The 11,120-nt window shown below is 51.7% G+C and overlaps 1 protein-coding gene across 4 annotated transcripts in view; it reads left to right on the top strand.

Annotated features, from left to right (window-relative positions):
* LOC133352677 (TNF receptor-associated factor 3-like) overlaps nucleotides 1-8,888 on the top strand; it is a 49,222-nt gene extending 40,334 nt beyond the window's left edge. For all 4 annotated transcript variants that reach the window (XM_061568476.1, XM_061568474.1, XM_061568477.1 and 1 more), the window contains 6 exons: nucleotides 240-320; nucleotides 1,748-1,822; nucleotides 2,368-2,460; nucleotides 3,098-3,238; nucleotides 3,707-3,905; nucleotides 4,401-8,888. In XM_061568476.1, the coding sequence (XP_061424460.1) occupies nucleotides 240-320; nucleotides 1,748-1,822; nucleotides 2,368-2,460; nucleotides 3,098-3,238; nucleotides 3,707-3,905; nucleotides 4,401-4,972 (1,161 nt within the window). In that variant the 3' untranslated portion in view covers nucleotides 4,973-8,888. The remainder of the gene's footprint in view (nucleotides 1-239; nucleotides 321-1,747; nucleotides 1,823-2,367; nucleotides 2,461-3,097; nucleotides 3,239-3,706; nucleotides 3,906-4,400) is intronic.
* The last annotated feature ends 2,232 nt before the right edge of the window (nucleotides 8,889-11,120 follow it).

The following is an 11,120-nucleotide window of genomic DNA, read 5'->3' on the forward strand; positions in this document are numbered from 1 at the left end:
TATACGAGGGGGTGGATGGCCAGGTACTCATTTGAGGCTGAGTCGACCTACGGGAGGCCCAAAACCGGTTCAGATAATCGTCACCAGTATTGGCCGTGAGCAGGTGGGAGCGTTGTTCGGGAGTGCTGGATACCGCCGCGCTCGACCGCACCGCGGTGATGTGACAGAGTGACGGGGGGGGGGGGGGGGGACACGCGAAGACCAAGGTCTCTTGTTCACGCCGTGTTCTCTCTCCGTAGAAACACTACGAGACGCGCTGCCCCCGGTACCCCATCCCGTGCCCCAACAAGTGCGAGGAGCAGAGCATCGCGCGCGAGGAGGTGAGACTCTCGCAAGGCATGAGCCTCGTGTGGACACGCACGCACGCTCGCTTTTACACACACGTGGGTACAGTCGCTCACACGCACGCGCGCACACGCTCGCAACTACACGCACACAGGTACAATCGCTCACTCCCGCACACAGGTACGATCATTCACACACACGCTCACTTACACACACGCGGGTACGGTCGCTCACACGCACACGTGCTCGCACACACACGCACACAGGTACAATCGCTCACACGCAGGTGCAGCGGCTCCCTTACACACACGCAGGTACAATCACTCGCTTGCACACACGCACCCACCCACACACGCACATGTGCTCGCACGCACACAAGTACAATCGCTCACATCCACACACACAGGTACAATCGCTCACTCGCACACAGAAAAGACAAAGATTCCCCCCTCTCTGTTAGCGAGCACCGATGAAGGCTGGCACGGCAGACAACGAGGGGGTGGGTGACCAACACCACGCTGGCTGCCTTTGTTTCCCCAGTCTTGATGATTACACACTGCACCAGGTATTCATTTAATGCTGAGTCGACTTAGGCGATCCCCAGAACCGGTTCAGATATTCGCAACTGTTATTTGTCGTGAGTGGGAATCGAGCTCTGGTTGCTGGGTTCTTAGCATAGTGCGCTATGACCAGGCATTCACAATCGTATGAATACAAGTTGATCAAGATACAAAGACAAAGATCCCCCATATAGCCTAAATAGACTGTTGGGGCAAGTACTGTTAGCGAGCACCTATGAAGGCCGGCACGGTACATGAGGGGGTGGGTGACAGCACCACGCCCGACCGCCTTTGTTTCCCCAGTGGCATTGATTTTACACACTGCACCAGATACTCATTTGAGGTTGAGTCGACCTAGGGGAGGCCCAAGACCGGTTCAGATAATTGTTACTGGTGTTGGCCACGAGCGGGAATCAAACTTGGGTCGCCGGGTTCGTAAAGCAGCGCGCTAACCGCTACACTACCGCTCACACACCATATGCTCGCTCATCCACACACGGTCGTGTGTACTCGCTTACACTCGAAAGCACACTCGCTCGCACAAAGACAAATACACACTCGCTCGCACAAAGACAAATACACGCACGCTCGCACACACTGTTACAGTTTGGCACCACGACGGTTTGGAGGAATTTGTAAAAGAGTGCGTGCGTACGTCCGCTGCACAGGACACTGATGGGCAGAGCGTCGGGTGGCTAAACCGCAGTGAGTTGGCACAACGGGGAGTGCGGTTTGGTGCGTCTGGTGGTCACCCGTGTCAATTTAACCATTACCTCTGGCTCTGTCCATTGCTATTGCCAAGCCTGCCACCAGCGCTGTAGTGATGTCACTCTGCGTACTGGCAAATGGCAGCAACTCATGTTTGTGTGTTGTTTGTGTGTTTGTGTGCGCACGTTCTTCAGCTTGTGTCTCACTTGGGCATCTGTCCGTACAAGCAAGCGGAATGTTTCTTCAGTCAATTTGGTTGCAAATACAAGGTATGGCTTCTTACAAACATTGTTATCGTCACAAGTCATTTTCCATCCGCCACTGGGTGGAAGCTATCCCATACCATCCTTCACCTTCCTTCAATGCCACAATCCATTTCGCTCTCGCAGATGAACAGATGATATCGCTCCATCTCCGTGGTGGCGGTCCTTTCAGACACATCCTCTCCTGTAGCTGCCATTCTGTATCCATCGGCCATCTTCCAAGCTGCTGTAAATGTCCACGTAATAAGCCGCTTCGTTGAGCTGTCATTTGTGGCCAGTCGCTTCTGAAAAGAGCTACACAGCTCAGTGGGACTTACCTGGTAAAATAAAAAATAAATGTTGGTATTTTTTTGTTTACGTATGTTAAGCGTCGGTACGTTTCTTTAATTAAGCAAGGTCATAAGAACGTGTGACAACTGACGATGGGAGGGGATTCCAAAGTTGAGCCGTGCAGGAGAAACGAAAGCGCGGCGTTCTTGACCGCCCCGTATTGCCCACGAGCAATGGGCCCTCTCCCTCCTCCGCTGAGTGTCGTCCGTCGTGTCTCGCAGGGCACGCTCCAGGGCCTCAAGGAGCACGAGTCGGGCGCCACCCAACAGCACCTGTCCCTCGTGACGGCACGCAGCGCCAACCTGGAGCTCAAGGTACGGGTGCCTCCCTCTTTCTCATGTATGTGTGTTGTCTGCTGTACCGTATGTGGAACTTCTTTCGCACTGGACATAGCCAACCGTGCTAATGGGATGTGCGGGGGAAGGACAACAAACTAAACGCATGATGACGGTGGTGATAATGATGATGGTGGACAAGAAACTAAACACAAAATGCAGTTTTAAGGAAATTAGTTTTCGATTTAGATTATTTAAAAGTGCGCAGCTCCAGTGGAATTCCTAATATCAGATGGAAGAGCATTCCAGACGGCCGCAGAAAGCATGCGCGATGCAGTGTGTGAGTCCGTGGGTCACTGTGTGATGAGTTTATGGGTTTCTGTGTGAGTCTATGGGTCTCTCTGGGTGTACGTATGTTGAACTTCTTTCGCACCATACGTAGCCAATCTAGATTATTTAAAAGTGCAAACCTCCAGTGGCATTGCGCTTTTATAGTTTAAACATGGGTCTGGAAGTTGAGAAATCCCATGAGGTTACGTGCTGATGATGATGATGATCCCCCGGGGAAGTCCGATTTAATCAGTTGACACCTTCCGCCCACCTCCCTGCACCTCCTCCCCACTCTCCCCCCCACCGCGTGTCCCTCCGTGCATCTCCTCGTCCTCCTCCTCGCCAGGTGTCCATGCTGCAGTCTCAGCTGGCGGAGAGGGCCAACAGTGCGGATATTCTGGGGACTCGTGTGCGGGAGCTGGAGAAGGAGCTCATCTCCGTGGGGCAGACGGCCAGCAAGAACGAGTCGCGCCTCGGGCACACGCAGGTGAGCGGGCGTGTACGCAAAACGCGTGTGTGCAGGTGAGTGGGCGTGTACACATAACGTGTGTGCGCAAGCTCGTTTTGTGCGTGGAGAGAATGGCGTCGCAGGGGTGGTCGCCCTCCAACAACAACAACAACAGAGGGCGGAGGAGTGACGCTCGCAGCAACGTCGCTCAAACAGCCGATGAGAAACGACGGGGGGCTGAAACACGACTTGAAAACCCAGAATCTCAGCGGTTCCAGCTCCGTGGCTATTTACCCACGAGCCACCCACCCCGCCAACTCCCGAGACTCGTACTTGAAATAAATGACGCCTTCCCTCCACAATGCCCACACACTGCCCTGCGAAAAAGCTGGTGACCCCCCCCCCCCCCATGAGTTTCCCCTGCATTTGACCTCAACGTTTGGCAGGCAGGCATGTGACGTTCGTTCCTCAACCTCCCCCCCCATCCCTTCGTGCTGTGGCGTGCAGCGCATGCTAGCCGTGCAGACGGAGCGGCTGCTGCGCCTGCAGGAGTCGATGCAGGGCACGACGCGGCGCGCCGACCACGACGCCCTGCGCGGCGACCTCGACGGCACCGCGGCCACGCTGCACGAGCTGGGCACGCGCGTAGCCGCCATCGAGGAGACGGGGGGCAGCGTCACGCACTCGTCCACGCCCACGCGTCTCGGTGAGGGCGGCACCACCCACTCAGCCACTCGCCACTCCCCTCACCACTACCCTCACCCACTCACCACTACCCTCACCACTACCCTCACCCACTCACCACTACCCTCACCCACTCACCACTACCCTCACCACTACCCTCACCTACTCACCACTACCCTCACCCACTCACCACTACCCTCACCACTACCCTCACCCACTCACCACTACCCTCACCCACTCACCACTACCCTCACCCACACGCCACTACCTTCACCCACTCACCACTACCGTCACCTACTCACCACTACCAACGGTATCGAGAGACATATTTGAACGGAACACTGTGCGTAGGTAACAAGTGAAATCATAATCCACGTGTCTGTCCACTGCATATATGTACATTTTTGCGTGTAACTTACCGTGGAACCCCTCGTGCGCGCGCGCGCGTGTGTGTGTCTGCCGGTATTATGGTCACTCAACGCCGCGCTCCCTCGCCGCTGCCACCACCACGACGCAGCCGCCCTGGACTCGGCGCTGAGCCGCCACGATACGCAGCTGTTCGCGCACGACACTCGCCTCGCCGAGATGGACCTGCGCTTCCAGGTGCTCGAGACGGCGAGCTACAACGGCAAGCTGGTGTGGAAGATCCGCGACTACGCGCGGCGCAAGCAGGACGCGGTGAGCGGCCGCACGCTCTCGCTCTACAGCCAGCCCTTCTACACGTCGCCCTTCGGCTACCGCATGTGCGCCCGCGCCTACCTCAACGGGGACGGCGTGGGCCGCGGCACGCACCTGTCGCTCTTCTTCGTGGTGATGCGCGGCGAGTACGACGCGCTGCTGCCGTGGCCGTTCCGCCAGCGCGTCACGCTCACGCTGCTCGACCAGGGCGCGGCGAGGCGCCAGCTGTCCGACACGTTCAAGCCGGACCCGGCGAGCAGCAGCTTCCGGCGGCCGACGTCCGACATGAACATCGCGTCGGGCTGCCCGCTGTTCGTGTCGCACGTCGCCCTGGAGAGCGCCTCCTACCTGCAGGACGACACCATCTTCATCAAGGTGGTGGTGGACACGAGCGAACTCGGGGACCCCTAGGCGGGGGAGGCCTGTGGGGGGCTGGGGGCGGTTGGGAAGCCCCCCCCCCCCTTCTCTCCCCACCACCGAAGAGCTTGCGCTTCACGTGGGGTCGCACGGCACCACGGAGACGGGGACGTCCCACCAGCCTGTGGGGTGTGAACGATTTTCACGAAGTCGTAGGCTGGTGCTTTAGACAGTGGGCCTCCTCCAGAGAAGAGAGATTTGATTTGTAGTTGAGAGATTGAGGTTACTACAGCTGCTGTGGTGGGGCCTTGAGAAAACTGTAAAAATTCTGAGAAAGTTGAATTGACGATGAGCAGATTTACATTCAGGAAAACGAAGGTGTGTTCAATCCTGATGGAGAGAAAACATCAGCCAAATATAAATGTTTTTCCCTGGGGCCGTGCACTACTACCCACATAGCCGCTTGACGTTGAGTTCATCTGACAAACGATTCGCGTGAAATGAGACTAAAGTTAATAATGTCATCTCAAAACGTTGTAGATTTAAAACTCACCTCTAGGAAACAGGCGAATTTTTTTTTCTTTTTTTATTCGCTCATGTGAACAAGGGCGAGTGAGTGACCTTGCGACCCAGGTAGCCCTGTGGGGGGGTCACAGTGCACGAATTGCAATTAAAAGGTTATTAGTTCAAACCCACGGCCAGGGTCCACCCAGTAATTATTTCCTGCAAGGTAGATAAAAATAGGTACCGCTTTGTAGGAAAGAGGACGTTTATTTACCCTTTGCGTTAACTTGCTCCTTCGGCAACGATATTGAAGCTACACCACTGGCTGAGGGATATAAAATGAGATGAGCCATACCTCGTTCTTGCTTCAACTGGACACAACTTTGACCGTTTCCAAGTCCCCTCGAAGTGCAATACATCGATCTTACAAGACTTAAAATTCCCTCCCGGAAGACCCTTTTTTGTCTCGCTCCTAAAACCGCTTGCTCACAGCTCAAGTCGCTTCATCGTCACTCGAAAAACGTTTTTCCCCTGGAGTGATTCTCTCTGTCTGTGGAGGAGACACGTGGAAGACAATGAGAGCCAGGTCCGGTCAGTGTGTGTGGGTTTTCTACAGAATGATCCAGGTTTCTCCATGATTTTTCTCCAGATTTCTATGAAATTTGTCAGATTTTTTGCTTTTTTTTCATTATTAACACTCAAAACGAGATGATTTCAACACCCGTAAAACGTATTTTATTGCTATGCAATTTTGTAAACATTCACCCGTTGTTGCAGCTCCACTCGCTATATGTGTAACTTCATTCATCACTTCTTGTCTGCAGCCCCGTTGGACACGGCTGTTGAGGTGGCTTCGTGCTGTAGACACGGTCCAATTTGACACGTAGGCTTTCGCGACCAATACCATCCATAATACAGGTTTTTTTCGGTTAGATGTGATCCCATCTACCCATCTATTTAAGGAACGAAACAGGAGGTCTTCTCCACAAATCTGGCTGTCGCCTGGTGAAACTAGTTGTTATTAATGTGCAAAATGTCATAGTCGGATTGTAAATGGTGTGGCTTTGCACAACACACCGGTGTGCTGTACTAGTAACGAATTGGCACGTTCTGTTTACATGACAAACCTTACTAGTTGGCTGTATTAGGTGGTGGCGGGTTTAACGACACTTTTATATATTTACGCGATCTAATCCCAAAAAAACTCTTATGGATGGTCCAATTTCACTCTCGTAATCGGGCACCTGTGCCCCTCTGGCCCTGTGTAGTTGCACTGCCTCTACGCCCAACAGCTACGCCACTCACCCCGCCGTCGCATCCCCCCCCCCTCTTCTTGACCAACCTAACCCAGCTGCAAACTCAGCTGCTCTCTAACCCTGCTCAGCTGTTGCCAGCGAGCGTCGCAATCAGGTCACACGTTTAAATGCCGGCTGGGCGTCAGTGCGTCGTCCGTTCACGATAAAAACTGAAACACCCCCCCCCCCCTCACTTCACGGGGAAGAGTCAATAGCAACGTTTGTACGGAGAGACTTGCCCCGTCATAAGAATGTGGAAGTTTTACGGAAAACAGCGGCTCGCGGCTGCCAAGGGTGATGAATGTCGCCAGAGGCCCGTTTTGAGCCAACACTTGAACATTTTATTCCATTCAGGGAATGGACGTTGTGGTGTAAATAGTTTGTGTTTGGGTGTTCTTATTCCAGCCTTCAAATGGCTCGTTTTTTTCCGACAAAAGCTATGGGTCTTGACATGACATTTGTTTTATAAGGTGGTAGTGGTGGTGATGATGATGATGACGTCTTCACGGCATGTTGCGGTTATTCGTGCAATGCTGCGTGACGTTGTGTTTGAACCGGCTACTGCTCGACTAGGAGGTGAACAATTGTTATCTCTTGGTGACCCAGATGCTCTTGATGGTTTTTTTTTACACAGATATAAATAAATATAAGTAATTTTTATACTTTTTTCCGTACGTTATTGCGACCTTTAATGATCTTGAAAATATTTTGTAATAAGTTGTATTTATTTAATTGTAACTGTGTACATTTGTCTACATTTGTGCTTGTTTCACCGACGATATCACGAATTATCTTACAGACACAGAAAAGCATTCTTATTTCCAGATCTCCCTCCAAAGGAGCGAGAAGCTTATGTCGATGCAGGGAGTGACCGGAAGAGAAACTGCGGGCGTTCATCGGGCATCCATCAACGGTGTATCTTACCCCAAACCATGAGCACTATGTTGCACTTTGCTTCGCTGCGAGAGTGGGACGGTTGTTCGCTCGGCACCATTCTGCCGAAGAAAGTGGTCGGTAAATGGGCTTCGCTGAATTGACTGTTGTATTAGGGTCGACTCAGCCCATCATTCCCTTCAGGGTTGATATAAAAAAACAGTCCCAATTTATTGACAGTTTCCAAGAGTAGTTTTCCTGTGGATGACTTTACTTCCCGCAGAATACACTGTAACCTTCGACTTGATGTTGGTCACTCGAGTGAGACCGGACAATTGAAACTGGGCGCTCTTTCTGAAACCCTGATGTCACGGTTCGTTGTATTTTCGAACAGTCAACGTTCGGCATCGGCTTGTCGGCCACAGCATCACAAAGTCTCTACACGTGTAACCACCAATCTCTACCTCTCGTCTACGGGTCTCGTATCTCTCTCTTGTTTATCTAATTTCTCTATCGCCAATCTTCTTGTCTTACCTACAGCTGTGTCATCTGTATCTATTGTTAATATCTCATCTCACCCATCTTTAGATCTGTGTCTCGGCGAACCGTATAGCACAGCGGGCCACTTGCAAGGTCCTAATTGTGAGCCTGATGTGGCCCGGTGAAAGTACCCTGCCTCATATCACTGGCTTCAGCTCCCAGCTAATGTCATTGTACAAGAGGCTTACTGGCCAGGCCTTCTGTCTTGGGTGACTAGTGAGTATGTGGAGGGGGAGAATGTGGTATTTCGCACGGCGCACTGACATTACCAACGTGTCTCTCACTGGTTATCAGCGAACTCTTGTCTGTCGGCTTCAGTGTGTTTGTGTCATTTAAGCCCAGAGGAAGCGGAGGAGGGTTGGTCCTGTAAATGTATGACTTTATTTATCAATCCGGTTTTAAGGTTTGTTTTGGTTAATTAATTTGTTTTTAATTGGTCGATGAAAGGAAACCGTCACGGCCGCAACGTGTGGAGCAGGAGTGTCACATATTGAACACGCGGCAGCTATTTATGGGATGGGGACTTGTGCAGAATTGTCTCCGATATTAAAGTAGGGTAACTTAAAATACAACCGCTACAAGTGACTATTAAAACGATGGTGTTTTACATCTGTTTGCAATGTGTGCATGTGTGTTGCATAACGTTTACAGTTACACATTTAACTTGCAGCTCGTCGTCGTGAGAATTTACAAGAAATGCATTAATCACTGACTGTTGACAATAAAATCTACGTGTAGTTTGTTTGTCCGGGAAAGCCTTCCTGAGTCTCAAGATTGCTTTTCTCATCGGGGTCCTGCATTGGTACGTTTGGCCAATTTTCGAATTACACGAGCGATCGTTTACGCACGTCGGAAGAAAGCGAAAGTACCTTTCAGAACAACCCCCCCATGCACGTTGAAGGTGATGACATTTTGAAGCTCCACAGACGATTTCACAGACCAACTTTAGTAGTACTTTACTGCCGTATAACAGCCAACTTGATTGGGAGTTTCACCAACTCCCTGTGATCCAAAATCGCTGGACCATAAGCGTGCACCACCACACCCGATTGGAAATTTAAACAGATGAACTCGTTCTCATTATGATAGCCTCCCTTGCATGCCTGTTGTCCAGCAGTTTGGTGGTCGTGGTTTGGTGGATTACACATGGATGGGGGGTAACAATGGCCATGTCAGAGAGACTAACTTGTGAGCTGATACCACTCAGACCTGAGTTTGAATCAGGATTAAACTGGGTCCCCAAGTGGAAGTATTCGATGATCACAGCCTGCTCAGCCATCGGTGAATAAACACACAACAACTTAACATTGCCTTGTCATTTAATTCGGCATAACCCGGATATGTTATTCTAAATAATCGATATCCTGTGCAACATCGGTGTCCGGGCATATGCAGTAGAGGAAGGCCACCTCGTGCAGATGAGAGCCCTGCTGAACTGAAATAAAATAGACATACGGCCAACCCGACAAAGGGAATCGACAAAATATCCGAAAAGGACCCTCTGGGAATTGAGACCTGAATAAATAATTACGTAGCCAATTACATAACCTAACACGCTACACACATGGCAGATTAACCCCTGCACATCAGCCGTGGGCTTTAATTGCAGGTATTTTTCAAGGTCGACCTGCTTTTTTTTGGCTTTTAGTAATTTAAAAAGAATATTAGATCACTGGCATTTGATTGGAGGGGTGGAAAATACAAATACATTTGTTAGCAAAAATGTGGCTTTAAAAGGAAAAATATACAACAGCCGTGTTGGCAACGCCCCTTGTATGTTGAACTTCTTTTGCACCATACGTGGCCAACCGTGCTAATCGGAGGTGCAGGGGGAATGGCAACAAACGAAACACAAAAAGCAGTTCTATAGAAATGAGTTTTCAATCTAAATTTGAAAGTGCATCACATTTCATTGAGGATGATGTCCTATGAAGGACCATTGCCTGAAACGTCTTATTCCCCTTTTAAGGCAACGTTATTGACGAACGAGGTTTTTTTTAGTTCAGAATCAAGGCGCAGCCCTGCAATTTCTCACCGCCACTGCTCTGCAGGAACCGCCCTCCTCCACCAGAGACCCCTGGAGATCTCCCCTCTGCTCGAGCGCAGTGCTCTTCACTCATTTCCAGAGGGAGAAGGGCGGTCACTTTCATCCGTGTGAGTGAGGGCCGCCACACATTTGACACCAGTGAGGGTGTTGACAGCAGCAGCATGATGACGATGGGGCGGTGTTTTCACTCTGTGTGTAGTGTCAGGGGCCGCGCTAAAGGCCACCAGGGGTCGCCAGGGGCCCACGGGCCTTGCGATGAAGAACGCCGCTCTCGAGGGTATTTTGTTACCGCTTCTCGTACTTATATAGCGCCTTACTCCAGGTCTCTTAGCAGCAGTTATAAAACTGTGCATACGGTAATAGTGGTCGAGATAGAGTGGGGTGGGGTTCTTATTAAAGGTGGTGGTGGTGGAGTTTTGGTGACAGGAGAAGAGTTGGAGGAGGGGTTGGGGGATGGTTGTAGCTGTGGAGTTTGGGGGGGGGGGTCGAGCCAGATCCAGTGTCTTGGAAGAGGTGGAATTGCCCAAACTTTGCCCCACTCGGCGGCGTCGTCACCACCACATTACCAGTGACGGAACAACAACATGAATCGATCAGGTGGAGCCCCCAATGTTTGATTTGCCTCGCACGGTCGCACCCTACAGGCTGTGATACTGGTAGGAACCACCTGGTTCCACCAGCCCACAGGGGATTATTGTGTCCGTCCGTCGTGCAGGGAGGGGCTGGGTGGGGAAGGGCTGGGTGGGGAGGGGGTGGGGCTGGGTGGGGCTGGGAGGGGAGGGTGGGGCTGGGTGGGGAGGGGTTGGTCACCCCATGGTGCCCTTATAAAACTCAACGTTTAACCTACTCACGCCGGCTTGTGCCCGCCCTCACAGTCGGGCATATTTGCGGAATACACCACGCCGCCGTTGACCCTGCAGGCCATTGACCGAGCAACCCAACC

The sequence above is a fragment of the Lethenteron reissneri genome, chromosome 41 (assembly GCF_015708825.2).
Source record: "Lethenteron reissneri isolate LAM-NWPU_2019-01 chromosome 41, ASM1570882v1, whole genome shotgun sequence".
Classification (NCBI taxonomy): domain Eukaryota; kingdom Metazoa; phylum Chordata; class Hyperoartia; order Petromyzontiformes; family Petromyzontidae; genus Lethenteron; species Lethenteron reissneri.